Source organism: Prionailurus bengalensis, chromosome B3 (genome assembly GCF_016509475.1).
Source record: "Prionailurus bengalensis isolate Pbe53 chromosome B3, Fcat_Pben_1.1_paternal_pri, whole genome shotgun sequence".
NCBI classification, from domain to species: Eukaryota; Metazoa; Chordata; class Mammalia; order Carnivora; family Felidae; genus Prionailurus; species Prionailurus bengalensis.
The window spans coordinates 55,960,421-55,976,404 of NC_057355.1; the positions used below are offsets into that span (position 1 = coordinate 55,960,421).

At 35.6% G+C, this 15,984-nt stretch overlaps 1 protein-coding gene across 4 annotated transcripts in view; it reads left to right on the plus strand.

Moving 5' to 3' along the window:
- The first annotated feature begins 505 nt into the window (after positions 1–505).
- The window catches only part of MYEF2 (myelin expression factor 2), a 38,391-nt gene continuing 22,912 nt past the window's right edge, over positions 506–15,984 (plus strand). For 3 of the 4 annotated variants that reach the window (XM_043555489.1, XM_043555488.1, XM_043555491.1), the window contains exons 1-9: positions 506–800; positions 5,779–5,987; positions 7,215–7,267; positions 8,482–8,489; positions 8,593–8,686; positions 12,443–12,634; positions 13,390–13,543; positions 14,057–14,106; positions 14,224–14,287. In XM_043555489.1, the coding sequence (XP_043411424.1) occupies positions 640–800; positions 5,779–5,987; positions 7,215–7,267; positions 8,482–8,489; positions 8,593–8,686; positions 12,443–12,634; positions 13,390–13,543; positions 14,057–14,106; positions 14,224–14,287 (985 nt within the window). In that variant the 5' untranslated portion in view covers positions 506–639. The remainder of the gene's footprint in view (positions 801–5,778; positions 5,988–7,214; positions 7,268–8,481; positions 8,490–8,592; positions 8,687–12,442; positions 12,635–13,389; positions 13,544–14,056; positions 14,107–14,223; positions 14,288–15,984) is intronic. The other variant, XM_043555490.1, reaches the window with a different exon arrangement.

Consider the following 15,984-nt stretch of genomic DNA (forward strand, 5'->3'; position numbering starts at 1 on the left):
AGAATTCAAAGAAATTCAAAGGTATTCATTTTGGTGAATTGCAACCTGTCATCAATAACTATTTATTGAATGTCCACGGGGTGCCTAGGCATTTAAGTGGCAAGTGATTTGTTTGTATTATTCAAAGGATTTCTAAGGCGAGTCTGAAGATTTGCAGACGTCTTTAAAGATGCAAAGTGGTGTGTGCTTCTCTCATTTAAACTGCCCCTACAAGGAATGAACTGAATAGTCTGGGTTTCAGAGCTCTAGGGATTTCCAGCACTCAGATCCGACTTTTGTAAGCGAAGACCCCATTGGGTGCCAATCGATAGGCGGGCTGGTGGTCAGAACACAGCCCCACCAGGGGCTTCTGGACAAGTTAGGCCCTCCCTGGTCTGAAGCAGGGCTGACTGCGGCAATGGCGGCCCTGACCCGCCACCCCATCCCTCCCCCCTACCCCTCCGCTCCCACCCCCCACACGCGGCTCACACCCTCTCCCAGTCTCCCAGCCTCGACCGGTTCTCGCGAGATCCGGGCAACTGAGCGCTCGGGGCCTTTTCAAATCGGGATCCGTTACCGCTTTCCCGGCCGCCGCCATTGTAGCGCTCGGAGCCCCTCAGCGCAGGCGGCCGTGGCGGAGGCGGAGGCAGCGGCAGCGGGATGGCGGACGCCGACAAGCCCGAGGTGCTCGGGGCCGCTGGCGACGACAGTCCGCATCAGCAGCCAGTGGAGCAGCCGGGCGATCCGCGGCGAGAACCGCACCCGCCGGAGCCAGAGAAGCAGCCGCCGCAGCACAGCAGCAGCTCCAATGGCGTTAAAATGTATTGTCTTTTCCTCCGGGGATCGGGACGAGGTGGGGGGCGGGGAGTTGGCCTCGGAGGGGGGCCGAAGCCGGCCTGGGCCTCGGTGGGGGATAACTGCTCCCGGGCCGTAGGCGGCAGGAGGAGCAGGTGCAAGTAGGGCCGCTCCCAGGCCCTTCCCTCCCGCCCCGGCCTGGGGAGCCGGGGTGCGAGCCGGGGGGCCGACGCCCCTCCCCTGTTTCCAGCCGGAGACTGCGGGTCACTCCTTCTTCCCAGACTTCCAGCTGGAGAACCTTTGAGCAAAGCACGGCGGCCGCCACTGTCTGGAGGAAAATGGTCCCCCTTTTAAAGCCCAGTACAGTAGTTAGTGTTCATCACTAGGGAGTAACTAGGGATGACATCATCGGACATTTCCTCTTAACTACCGAGAACGTATTTAAAAGGAATAGTCCCCGATCTCCCGGCCTCATTCTGAGCTTTATAAGTTCAGTGTTTGTTGTTGCTTTCTAAACATGTATTAATTTCTGAATATATATATATACACGCCACAGAGGAAGTTTAATAATGTGCTGTGAGCCTAAATCCATTGTGTTACCCTTGAATTGGTAAGAGGTTATTCAGAAAGGGAAATGTGCATGGTTCCTTGGTCCCCCACATCCCTCTCAAATGTTTGTAAGCCTTGCAGGTTTTTTTTTTTTAAGAACTCCATGTGTGATGGCTTGTTCTTAATTTTGGTAAAATGGTAAAATAAGATTTTTTTTTAATTGAAGAAAGTGTCTAGAAAGAATGTAGTTGACTCAAATCCATAATAATTTTTAGTTATAAGGAACTGTTAGGCTCCCCATTGTTCTTGTTATATAGGAGGATACGAATCAGGCATTCTTTTGCATGTGCCCAGCTCTTTAAACTTGAAGTTGAAAGTATGTTAATAATTTACTGAAAACATCTTTTTCCTTCTCTCAGTTATGCCTCAGAGTAGAAAGCAGTGAACATATGGCCAAACTAAAATAGGAAAGAGAATTTTTCTTTTCTTTTGTATAAGAATGTTTGAAGCAGTATGGTAAGACCTGGACTAGTTTATGTAGGAATTGGTCGCAGATAAGATAGCTCTCCCAGCTCAGTTATGACACTCTTCCTCTCACTTGGGTTTGAATAGGATAGGTTTCATCTTCCAGGCAGAATAGAGGTGCAGGTGTAGGAGATTCGACCTTGGTGGAATTTGTTCCTAGGTGCAGAATGGTGCACCTCAGTAACTGAGCATCTGGAAAGGGAGCACTTTCTACCATGCATGCCAAACTATGGGCTCTCAGGGATTTGGCCTCATAAATTCTAATAGAAGGCATTGGAATGATAAAATGTGTGCTTTTTGTTTATCTCTAAATGTGGGCTTGCCACCCTTTTCTCCTAAACAAAAACCACAGTCTTGAATTACAGAGAGAAGCCCTACTATACTTGGGTGTGATTAGTATAATAGTGTCCATACAGATAAAGCTGGTATGTAAACCTCCCAGATCTAAAAGTCTCTAATCCCTCTTAAAGTCTCATTGTGGGTTAGCTAGACAAGAGGACAGAGGTAGGAAATGAATCTCTTTCACTTCAAAGTGAGGAAAAGGAAAATATTAAGTAAAGAAATTAAGAAATGCTAGTAGAATATACAAATGAAGATTCTTTTAATATTGTTTATAGTTAATATCTCTCAGACCTTCCTGTTTTCCCAAGTTGAATAAAGAAGCAAATCTACTCTCAAGGGTTTCTTGTACTGTCAGTTCCATAAGAACCATATAATGGTCCAGCATGGGTCGGTCATTCATACTGAAAAACTAGGAACATTTACCTGTGTCAAGCCAACAACCTTTTTTTGACCCTGTGAACCAACCGGAGTAGTTAACAATCTAACACATAACCCTTGACTACCATACATTTTTAAGGGTAAGAATTCACAGAGGTTATAAAAATTACCAAATATTGCCTTAAAATATGTATTGCTTAGAAGAGAACAGAGTGCCACTTATCAAGGTTGAAATGACTTTTGCTGAGGTTAATCCATAGTCACTGAGTATAGAGACCACTATGTCTTATTCATCTTTGTATCCCCAAGGCCTTATGTTTATAAAGGCCCAGTAAATACTTGTTTAAGAAATGCAGAAGTGAACTTTTATGATTGTGAAACTTATACACAGAGAATTTCATGGGCATATTCACATCTTTTGACAAGAAATTAAAGATGTTTCCCTAGGTTTAGTCTTTTCCTTTATGCCAAAATGGTATACTAGCTATCCTTTTCTTAAGTGAACAGGAGGAAAAATAGCAGTATTGTTATAACTCTTCATTATTTTCAGTGTGATTAACATCTTGGAGTATATGGAAATTGAAAGTTACATTAGGGTATAAAGTGTTGTGTAAAATATTAAGCATCGAAGCAAGGTGAAGTGTTTGAAGTAGAGTAGTATTTTTTATTATATTAGGAGTAAGAATGGAACTGGGCTTAATTTTAGATTTCATACTATAGCATGTTTTAAAACCACGTTTTAAAATTATGTTTTCTTATTTGATGTTGAATATTGATTTTTTCAGAAATTTATAACTTCAGTGGGCATAATTCCATCTTAAAGAGTAGATAACATTTTTGTGACTTAAGATAGTCACAGTCTTTATTTCAAGTACATTAAAGGGGGTGGTTTAAGTGAATAGTTTGAGCATTATTACAGGGAATTCTGGATATAGTGCCAATATTTGATATTATGTAGCATCATTTCCCTAAGAGCTTTCACCTGTATCTTAACTGTCCATTCCATAGTGTATTTATGACATAAAAAGAGTTTAGGAATTGAATATTAAATTGTTTGTTTTTCAATAATCAGACCATACCTCTAGCCATTAAACTGGTCTGCCTTCCATAGATAATTTATACACTATAGATGAGTAGTGTAGTAATAACCTTTAATATGCCACTAAGTGAGGAAAACTTGAAGAAATTGCTCTCTCTGGTCATACTTGTAATAAATATTTTGGAGAGGGTATCCTACATTAATATCATTGCTTTTCAGTGGAATTATCAGATTGTTTTAAGCAAATGCTTACATATAAGCATCTTCTATTCATATAAGAATAGAAGAACATTGTAATTCAGAACTCTGTGCATTTTTCACAGCTGGTTTCATTCAGGAAGAAAATAGGTAGGAGAAGGCATACTTAGCTAGAGACTATATAGATGTCTGCTTACCTAAACAGAGACAGTTATTTTACAAACATTCATAGAATACAGTCTACTATGTACATACATTCTCTGGGGGCTTAAAAGGAAGAGTTTGTTCTTATATCTACTGTACTTAGAACCACAGTAAAGGCCTCTGTACCTTTTGGCCGCTTGCTGCCATTTTCAAAAGTCGCACACTGTTCAGACAGGTAGGTACTTGCTGGAGCTGGGACAGTTGTGAAGACTTACTCTAGGCTGTGCCATTTCTGATGAGGGAAGATGTTTGATTGTAAAGGTGTCCCTGTCAAGGTCTGAAAAGGTGGCAAAGCAAGTTTGGCTCTAATGTCTCTTCCTTGATTTTAGCAGTTTTTCTGGCAGACGGCAACACCATCTGTGACCAGATGAGCATGGGTTCTTAATTGACTGTTCATTCAAAAATTAGTATTTATTGAGCAACATGTTGTGTGCAGTCACCATGCTAGGTGCTGCTCATACCAATGCAGGTAGTTTTCGTTCTTACAGAGTTTTTTTTTTTTAAATTTTTTTTTTTTCAACGTTTATTTATTTTTGGGACAGAGAGAGACAGAGCATGAACGGGGGAGGGGCAGAGAGAGAGGGAGACACAGAATCGGAAACAGGCTCCAGGCTCTGAGCCATCAGCCCAGAGCCTGACGCGGGGCTCGAACTCACGGACCGCGAGATCGTGACCTGGCTGAAGTCGGACGCTTAACCGACTGCGCCACCCAGGCACCCCTACAGAGTTTTTTACATCCTATATTTATGGTTGTGTTGTTACCTGCTCAGAAAGGTAGTGTCTAAAAATATCAATATCACATGGAACAGATGACTACAATAAGACGTGTGTGTGGAGCACTACAGTGTATAGAGTCCCACAGTTGGTTGGCTTAGAAGATAAGTGAGTGCCTGGATTATGAAACCTGGTTGGTTGTTGGAAAAACCCAGGAAGCTTTAAAAATTTTGGATTTCTGAATGTCATTTCCAGAGATTTTTATTAGTATGTGATTGTGGAAAATTGCTTTAAATTGAAGTATTAATTAAATAGTTTTAGATTCACTAGAATCACGTACGTGATTTAAAACCTATTGTTATTTCTTCTGTGAAAGAAGATTCCTTTTGATAAGTAAGTTGCATTTTTAAGATATATACCCAAATTTTTATCTATAGGATTTACTTTAAGTATATACTTTTATGTTATGGATGGTTGGTGGGTAGCATCAGATCGTCGCATTGTGATTACAGTCTTACAAATTAAATGTTTTTCCAGTTAGGGTCTCATTAAAAAGTTGATTTATAAAATTTTGATTCGTGTTGTCTTTTAAGTACTGCTTCCTACCTCCGTTCCATCCCATCGTGTAGGTGATAACTACTAGTAAAAATTATATGATTCTATGAAATACCCTATCTTAGTTTATAGGTTAATACATAGAAAGTGTTGAGTATGAACATATTAGAATACCTTACTAATTAATTATCCTGATCAAAGTTGGGAATAGAAAAAATTATGAGAGTCATATGGGCGTGTATGCATGTATAGATACCATAATATAACTATGTATTTTAGTTATGTTTTTAAGCAAACTTTATGAGAAGTTTGGTAATATACCCAAATTCTTGCTCTGAAATGGCATTGGGTAATTTCAAAGCAAGCAAGCTGACTCTCCAGGTCTAACTTGGTGGAGAGTTTTGAGAAGTGAAGTGATAAATATGCAATATTTATGTAATGTAGGCTTCTATTATTAGAAACATGACAGATTTTCTTCTTGTTTTGTTTTTAATTCATAGGGAAAATGATGAATCAGTCAAAGAAGATAAATCTGAATTAAAAGAAAAATCTTCAGGAAATAAGAAGGCCAATAGATTTCATCCTTATTCAAAAGATAAGAATTCAGGCACTGGAGAAAAGAAGGGTCCAAATCGAAACAGAGTTTTCATTAGCAACATCCCATATGATATGAAATGGCAAGCTATTAAAGATCTAATGAGAGAAAAAGGTAACCATTCCTGATAAACCCACTGTTGGCTTATCTTCATATAGAAGGGGGAGGAACTAAGCAAACTTTTTTATTCCTCTGAGCCACACAGACTCAAAAAATTGATTTTTGTTTATTTCTTGACACATGAATTAATCTTTTCCTCTTCTCTCACTTGACAACAATTTCATTACAAAGTCATATGGATAAATGAAGTTTTTTTTTTTCCCATTTTAGTGGTATAGTAGTGAGCCAGCATATGCATGCCACCAAGAATTTTGTTAAAGTGATTGCTTTGTCTAGTTGAAGTTTTTATAGATTTTTAAAGGACTATTGCATTAGTTAAGTAATACATTAGCGTGTTAAAGTATGAATAATAAGGTTTGATTATTTTTTTCCAAAAGCTGTTTTGTTATTATCTTGGTGGATTCTGGAATCTGGCTGTGGAGTTCATTTTGTTTGCATTGTCATGAATGCCATGATGCTGTCTCTGCAGTTCTATTTTAAAATTGCGTTACTGCTGTTGCAGTTTTGTTTTTAGAATAACTTGAAAACCTTCATTTTATATATATGGTTGGTTTTGGGGAAAAATAATTTTAATATTTGATCTTGTAAAAGTTAGTTTTGTTATCTCTTGAAAAATTGAGTTTCAACAGTCCTGCAAACTATGTACTTGGCTTTGAGGCTGATCTCTTCTAATAAATAAAAAAAACCTTGCATTGGTGTATCTGTTGTAAGGTGACAACTATTTGATTGGTTTTATTCATTGACTTTATTTAGAAAGTGTGTGGCTTGCTGTGAAGCATGACTTGTAAATTTAGTTTACTGATGGCAAACATGATTGAAGACATTCAGGTAGAAAGTCACCTTAAAACAGCTGTTGTGTGTAGGCGACCAAAGTTACTTGAAAAGTGTTAATGTTGATGTTTTTAATATGATAGGTTAAGGGACCATTTGTATGTATATGTGCATTTGTTCACCAACTATATCATGCTGGCCAAAATATGATCTGTAGTATGAATTAGGTTAATATGGTTGTTAGCTTTTTTAGAGAATGTGGATGATGTACATTTCAGAAAATTAGTTAAATTTACATAGCCATTGATAGGAGGTATGTTGGTCTGGTTTTGATTGTTGGTGAATAATAGGTGCTTTTCTGTAGAGTTGTGCACAGGTGTGCAGTAAAGCAAGATATTGGTGTTTAAATGTATTGTTTCTTGGTATCTTCCTTTTGTATGTCTTATGTAGTCGGTGAGGTTACATACGTGGAGCTCTTTAAGGATGCGGAAGGAAAATCAAGGGTAAGTGCTGTGGGCCATAATCTGCTTGAGGTTTAAAAGTTCCTCAGCAGTTTACTTTTTTGTATAATATTTGTACCAGTTTTTGGAAACTTAAGTTTCATTTTGTTTTACTTTATTATGCAAGATTTGAGGCTTTATACTAGCAAGTCTGACATTTATTCAAACCAAACTAGCTGCCTGGAAGGGATGGGTTTGTAAATGTTCATAAAGGGCATTCACTTTTCTAATGCTTTAAGGTAATGCTTCTTAGCCAAGAGATTTTACTATAGGATTTTTTTTGTTGTGTTTTGATGTCTTCAAGGATATTCTAAAAGTTACTGCATTGATAATATTCCCTAAGAGTTCTCTGACAAGCCCATAGCTTAAAGGTGTTAATTCAGAATGTATGTTTGAAATTTACATTGAAGAACTTAATTTGGTAGCCTGCAAGACTACATAAGAGGCAGTGCTCTGACCAATTGGTATGAATGACATTGATGATTAAATTGACATAGAAGGAATTGGTTGATAGTAGGTTTTGATTTTTAGCAACAAGAAAGCAATACACTGAGGAATACAATGGAAAGCTTTAACAGTGTTCAATTATATTGCAAAAACCAGTTGGTGCATAAGAAAAACTTTGTCATCACATTCAAATGGCACTTCGAACAGTAATGGCAATTATTTTGAAAATGTATAGGTTTGTTTCTTTAGCATAAGTGATTATTTTATATACTTAAACTGGATGCTGTTAAATTGTGTGCAGCCAGTTTTCTCTAATAGAGAAATTAATTAAAAATGAGATTATTTCCTATTTTTACCTTAATAAAATTGAAAGATATACATTAAAAACAATTTGTGCATAATACATTTTTTGAAAATAGTCGTAACAATGGAAGAAGTGTTTTATGGAAACCTTCAATTTCCCTGAGTTACTTTTGATTGAATTTGTGAAAATACCTTATTTAGTCTTAACCTAAAGAAGAGTCCTCTAAAAGTAAATATGTGTTCCAAGCTTGTTAAATGCTAGATGCTACTGCCTTTAAATAGATCGATTTAAACATTGACAGAAGATTTGTGGTCACTTGCTATTATGTTCTAGAAGTGTAAAAGATAAAAAGTGATTGTTATCAGTTGCTTTTCATGACTTAAATATTAGAGTTTACCATTAACTTCGTCTACTGATCTAAAACTTTTCTTCTTTTGCATATATTGACAAATCTACCTGGATATAGGGTTGTGGGTAAGAATTTTTTTTAAGTTTCTTAAGTCAAATTTAAACTTCTGATTAAGAAAAAGAAAATTTAGTATATAAACATTTCCTATAAATTTTTTTCCCCATTAAGTGTTGTTGAATTCAAAGATGAAGAATTCGTAAAGAAAGCGCTAGAAACTATGAACAAATATGATCTTAGTGGAAGACCCCTGAATATTAAAGAGGTAAGATTTCTTATATTTGGAATAATTTAAACTTTTGGATATAAAGACATGTTTTCTTTGGATTTTCATCTTGGGGGATGTATTTCTCTGGCTCCTCCTTTTTTTTTTTAAAGCCTAGATGCTTATTAAAGCATTATATAATTGAAGATAGTTTTGCTTGTGCATGGTTTCCTGTTTGCTTTTAAGCAGTTTTCCTATATATTTGATTTGTTCCAAGTTGTTATAAGCAGAGGTGCATGATTTAAAAAATGCAGATATTTAAAGATGGCAAGGTTTATGTATTGACTTTATTTGGTATAGACATTTTCAGTTTTTAGATTCTGTTGTTTAACTTGAGAATTAGATATTCTTGTAGTTGATAGTAAAGGGTGCTTAATAATGCAAATACCTTATGGATTTGAATAAAATTGATACTCACTTTTAGTTAAAATTACCCTGAAACTATGCCAGATTAAAATTTGAGAAAACTTGTGAATCTGTTAGTGAAATTTGTAACTGGAACTTGGAAACCCCTAAAGTGGGTATGTTCCCTTTGTATGGAACAGTAGTATAATACATTGACAAAAGAATAATCAGAAGATACTTAAAAAACTATGTACACTTAAGTGTAATTGACCTTGGTAATGATTAGCTTGAATAGCAGTCATTTTCATTTCTTCCTTTAGTTCATATTGTTAATCTTACCTGAATTGTTTGATCATGGACCAGTTACGTATATATTCTTGCTAAAGTCTGTGTTACAAATGATTGAGGATGTACTTTAGGACCCTGAAGAGTCTCTACCAGCAAGGTTGCAAGTCTCTGATAGTAGAGCATTTCTGTCAGTCACAGTTTAATTTGGTTGAGTAATGATAGGAGTCCCAGCTCACTTTCTAGCTCTGTGACTAGGCAGGTTACTTATTCTCTAAACCTCAGTAATTATAATAGTACAAATGGTAGTACTTACCTAATAGAGTTTTTATGAGTATTAAATGAGATAACATGGTAGAGAATTCAAGCTCTGGCATCAGATAATCTGGGTGATTCAGGGCAAATTACTTACCTTTAATTACTTAAAAAATTACCTAACTTTAATCACTCTCTATTTCTTTGTTTCTTTATCACTAAAGTGAGAATGATATTAGAAGCTGTCTGATAGTTTTATAAGGTTTCAGTTAATATATGTAAAACATTTAATAAATGTTAGCTACTAACTATAATTGTGATGTTATTATATAAAGCACTTAGCACAGTGCTCAAAATATTATATAACTACATAAGAAATGTTAGCTGTAATAATAATTGCTTGTTGTTATTCCAGTCCAAGGTGGGAATATTCCTGGTTGTTGGTCTCTTGATTCTGACTATGAGGTGATAATAGCTTAAAATTAAAGCCCATGCTACCAACAAATACAAGTATTCCAAATCCCTTTATTGGAGTCAGCTTCTGAACTCCTCTAATTCTGTTTGAGCCTGGGGGGTTTGTCTGTCCGTCCTTCTTCCTTCCTTCCTTCCTTCCTTCCTCCCTCCCTCCCTCCCTCCCTCCCTTCCTCTCTCTTCCCTTTCCTTTTCCCTTTCCCTTTCCCTCCCTCCCTCCTTCCTCCTTTCCTTCCTTCCTTCCTTCCTTCCTTCCTTCCTTCCTTCCTTCCTTCCTTCCTATTTTGACTGGGAAGTAGAGAAAGTTTAGACTGTTATACTCTGTGCCAGCCATTTACATGGTGGTTTTTATGCTAAAGGACAAACCTATGTTGTTTGTGTTCTTTTAAGTTTTAGCACTTCCTGTATCCTCAGTAATATTTTAGAGACCCTAGAATAGAGTTATGTGATCCAAATTGATGTAGGATACTTCCATTTTTAAATTTTTTTAAGAGGGAAAAATAACTGAGTTTGGCCTAGCTAAATGATGAAGTATTCTTTATTCAGTTAACTTTATGGATTATTATTACTAAAGGTCCCTTTCCTGGGAATTTCTGATTTACAAATGGATGACTGGGCTCAGTGCTAAAACTACTAGTGAGAGTCTAAGAAAAAATATATTTCCAATATTCCCTACCAGATATTAGAATTTTATTTTTTCATTATATTAAATGGTGTTAGGAGCAGTTATAAAATTTAATAGGCCCTCTAATAGCAATAACAGGTAGTGACTGGCAGGCTGTCCTCCAAGGGGAAAAGAGGAATAAAAACCATGTTATATAGTGGCTACTTTGTTTTAGATGAATTGTATTTATATACGTTTTACGTTTTATTATGCATATGTGTGTATGTATTTTTGTGTGTATATATGTTTATATATATGTCAAAAATATAAAAAGACAAATCAAAACATACTAAGATGTTAAGGACAACAGTGTATCTCAATAGTTTATGAAGCACCTCCTCTGCCTCTACCCCTCCTTCTCTCCGTAGGTAACCACTATCATAAATTTTCGATTTGTGCAAGTTTTTGAAGCTTTAGTTAGACCTGAAACATTTATTATTTACTAACTTAAAAATTTTGCAGCATTTTTCAAAACATTTATTTCTTTATTTCTGTATTTCTCTTTATTTCTTCATGGTGAAAAAATACTTTGGAAGCTAGTATACCTTTATTAATTGCATTCAGTTTTTTTTTTAATTTTTTTTTTAACGTTGTATTTATTTTTGAGACAGGGAGAGACAGAGCATGAACAGAGGAGGGTCAGAGAGAGGGAGACACAGAATCTGAAACAGGCTCCAGGCTCTGAGCTGTCAGCACAGAGCCTGACGCGGGGCTCAAACTCACGGACTGTGAGATCATGACCTGAGCCAAAGTCGGCCGCTTAACCGACTGAGCCACCCAGGTGCCCCTGCATTTAGTTTTTCACCTTCTATTCTCCCAGCCTTCCTAGAGAATTTATTAAGGTCATCCAACTTTCTTTTTATTAATATTCCCAGACTGAGACTAGCAATATAGAGTTGATGGTTACATTTATCATTGTCATTTGGTATTGCAGATAATAGTCTATCAGTGTGTTTATGTGTTTTTTGTGTGTGTTTTGCATTCCACCTGGTGAGATAAGTGAGAAGTACATTTAAACTCACTATTTTTGTTTTGTTTAAAGGTAGAATATTTCTCTTATACAGTTAATGAACTTAAAGCAGTTTTTAATATCATTTGCTTGGACACTTAGCCTTTCTTTATTCCCCCCACCTCCCCTTCATCTCAGATCATAATCCATTGTCAGGTCACAATCATTGTTGAGAAAGGAAAAAGGTTGGAAAGTGGGTAATTGTATTTTGTTTAGGAATGAAACCTACACATTATAATAGTTCCCCTTTACCCCAATATTCCTGGGTTTTGTAACAGTCTGTTCCACTGTTGAAAAGCTTTGAATTAGTCTGATTTGGCATTGCCTTGGGCATCCAGTGGTGAGAATTCACCATTACTGCATTTTAGCAAGAAAAGAGTCACAGTAAGTACAGTATTTTGTTCCTCTTTGAGTTATATATATTTATGTGTATGTGTCATGTATTTGAACCCTAGTATAAGGGCAGAATTAAACTAATTTCAAGTTCTTAAGTGACTTTAGTGATTGGAAACGGGTATTTAATTGACACCCCTGGAGACTGAAATCTTTTGTCTGTCCACAGGTTTTTATGGGACTGAATTCTCTGGATAAGAAAAAAGCTCACTCTTCAAGAGGGCCAATAATTTGAGCCAGTTGGGATAGCTACTGTAGAATTTGAAGTTGTTATTTTAATGATACAGATTTACTGATGTATCTAGTGGTATTTAACATTCAATGTGTGTTATAGGATCCTGATGGAGAAAATGCTCGTAGGGCATTGCAACGAACAGGAGGATCATTTCCAGGAGGACATGTACCCGATATGGGATCGGGGTTGATGAATTTACCACCTTCCATTCTCAATAATCCAAACATTCCTCCTGAGGTTATCAGTAATTTGCAGGCTGGTAGACTTGGTTCCACAATTTTTGTTGCTAATGTAAGTTTAAGCTTTAGTCTAAAATTTTGTCATTCAGATATTCAGTTCTAATCATGAGGTTATTAAATTAGATGAATGGGTTGTAGGTTTAGAGAACATTTTGCTGATTTTTAATGAAAGTAAGTGAAACAGTAATTATTGGAACTCAAACCCAGTTTAAGTCTATATATATATATATATATATATATACACATATATATATATATACACATATATATAAGGTTAAAGTGTAAATATGAGTATTTAGTATTCTTTAAAAGTGAACTGTGGAATTTACAAATACCTATGCAGTTCTTGAACATGTTTACTTTCATTATATGGGACTTTTGTTCATATTGGTAAATGGATTTCTTTCTTTAGCTTTGATATTTGATATTTGTGAATGTGCACATTATAGTTGGTTTGTCATTTGTTCTAAGCTTTTGAAAGTCAGTGATATCAACAGTACTTTCAAAAATCTGAATTTCTCTCAGTAAAAATAGATGAGCAAGTTTCACATGTACAAAACAGGATGAGCAGATAAGAGGCTGTTTTGGAAATTAAAAAAAATTAAGGATAAGGAACAACGTTGGGTGAAGCTTGATTGATTTTAAACAACTTAAGATGTTTTTATTTGAATACTGTTGTTGATGTACCATCTACCAAGAAGTATAGTTTTTTATAGCTTTTAGAGTTGAGAAAAGATTTGTTTGTATTATTTATAAATGGGGAGAGGGGTTTATTAGGTATGTAACTTTATATAATTTTATGTTAAGCTTGACTTCAAAGTTGGTTGGAAGAAGCTAAAGGAGGTGTTCAGCATAGCTGGAACTGTAAAACGGGCAGATATTAAAGAAGACAAAGATGGCAAGAGCAGAGGAATGGGCACAGTCACTTTTGAACAAGCAATTGAAGCAGTTCAAGCAATTTGTATCCTGATTTACACTTTAGTGCTATCTAATACGGTTGAAGAGCTTGATACCATTTTGTGGGGGTCATGGAATTTAAAGTTGCCTGGCTTGGAAATATGTATTAGACTTTAGTCTCCAGCACATAAAACCTTTACTATGTCCAAGTACTAAAGTCACTCTTAAAACTTGAATTAGCCATATTATGTAACTCTTCTACTTTCTCTTCCTGCCACAATGAACTGTATGTATATCCACTGTCGACAGTTAATGTAGTCCATTGTGCATTAATGCAGTTGCTTTAAATGAAGTTTTCCCCCAGTGGTTGACTTACAAGATTATATTTTATTCATAAAGTAAAAGTATAAAGCAAAGACTTCAAGATTTTTCTTTGAGTATATGGAAGAGACTAAAATAAGTAAAATAGTAAAGATGTTGATTAAATTATTAGAGGTAGTCTGACTCTAAGATTATTAAAAATATGTGTTCAAGTATAATTTTATAGTCAACTGGTTTTCCTTGACCAAACCAACAGCTATGTTCAATGGGCAGTTTTTGTTTGATAGACCTATGCATGTGAAAATGGTGAGTTCCTCCATATCACTTCAACCTCCCACCTCTTCAAACTTGTATCTGCTCTCCTCTGCATTGCAGATCTGTTTAGTTATGAATTAACCACAGAATAAACTTTTTTGCAATTAGGATGACAAGTCTGTCCCTCATGAAGACTACCGCTCACATGATAGTAAAACACCACAGTTACCACGTAAGTAAAAGTTATTATTAGAAGCAGAGCAGGCTATATATTTTTTCAATTTTATTATATGCTAAGCAAAACTCCTTATTTTTGCACCTATATCCCAAATTGCCCACAGTTTAGGATTAGTTTGGCATTATAGAGATAGTTTGTCATGATTGCTGAGGAAGACTGAGAAAATAAACATGTACCTTTTTTTTTTCTTTTTGGTGGTTTTTCCTTATTACAAAAGCAATACATACTAAAAAAATTGTTAAGTTCATATACATGAAGGGAAAAAGAAGTCCTTTTAATTTTACCACATGTAGTCTCCATTTTAATATTTTTCTGTATTTTTTATGGTCTTTTTAGGGTTTTTTTTACATAGTTGAGTACTACCATATAAATAATTTTTTTTTAACATTAATCTGAAGTATTCCATGTTGGAAAATTCTTTTTGCATATTTTTATTGGGTGTGTAATAGTCCATTGTATGGATGCTCCCTAAGTATTTCACTGTAATGTTAGGTATATTTATTTGTTTTAACTTTTTTTTCTTTAATTGCCAACAGAGTAATTCATGTCTTTCTGTATACAAATATTTGGTATGTTTTTGGTTATTTCTTTCAAGTATATTTACAAGTTCTCAGGTGTGTTTATTGATCAGTATTATCGAATTATTTTCCAAATGGTTATAAAACATGTACTTAACATCTTTGTCTCAGTGTTGCATCTGCAAAATGAGGATGATAGCACCTATATCATGGGGTTGGCATGAGTGTTGCATGAGTTAATATATGTATAGCACTTAGAACAGTTTTGGAATAATGTGAACACTCAAAAACTAGCTCTTCTTACTCTTTTACTGTACCTTCTCTGATTTTTATAAGTTTTTTTTAATGATAAAATATTTTAAATATACAGACAAAAATAAAATTAATCATGTAGCTATCGTAGGCCATATTTGTTATAGATGATTTTCCTTTAAAATAAAATTTTACAGATAAGGTTGAAACTCCCCCTCTCTCCTGACCACCAGATACCATACCAAGAGGAAACAGCTTATGAATATAGTGTTTATTGTTTTAAGTTTTAGTCATTTGGATACACATTTATACATACACAAACATTATAGTTAATGGTTTTGCTGGATTTAAAATTTGGGGTGAGTGACATCCTATTGTATATATTCTGCAGCTTGCTGTTTTTGGTTTAATACTGTTTTTGAGATGTATTTATATTGATGTAGCTCTAGTTCCTTAACTTTTTAATTTTTTTTTGAGTGGGGGGGCAGAGAAAGAGGGAAAGAATCTTAAGCAGGCTCTAGGCTCAGCACTGAGCCCCACACAAGGGGCTCAAGCTCCCGACCTTGAGATCATGACCTGAGTTGAAATCAAGAGTCGGGTGTTTAACCGACTTGAGCCATCCAGGCTCCCCAGTAATTTCTGTTTTTCTAAGATTTTTACTATTTTTGTTCATTTTCAGATTTATTGGCATAAAATACCCTCTTAAATTTCCTCTACATCTATAGTTCTTTCTTCTGATAAATTCTGAAGGTTTGTAATTTCTCTTTTTCTTGGTCAGTTTTGCTTAGAGACTTTTCAGTTTTATTTGTGCTTTCAGTTTCATCTTAATTTCTGCTCTTTAATATTTTCTTCTCTCTATTTTTGGGGGTTTAGTTTCTTATTTTTGTCCAAATTCCTTAAGTTGACTGTTTACTTCACTAG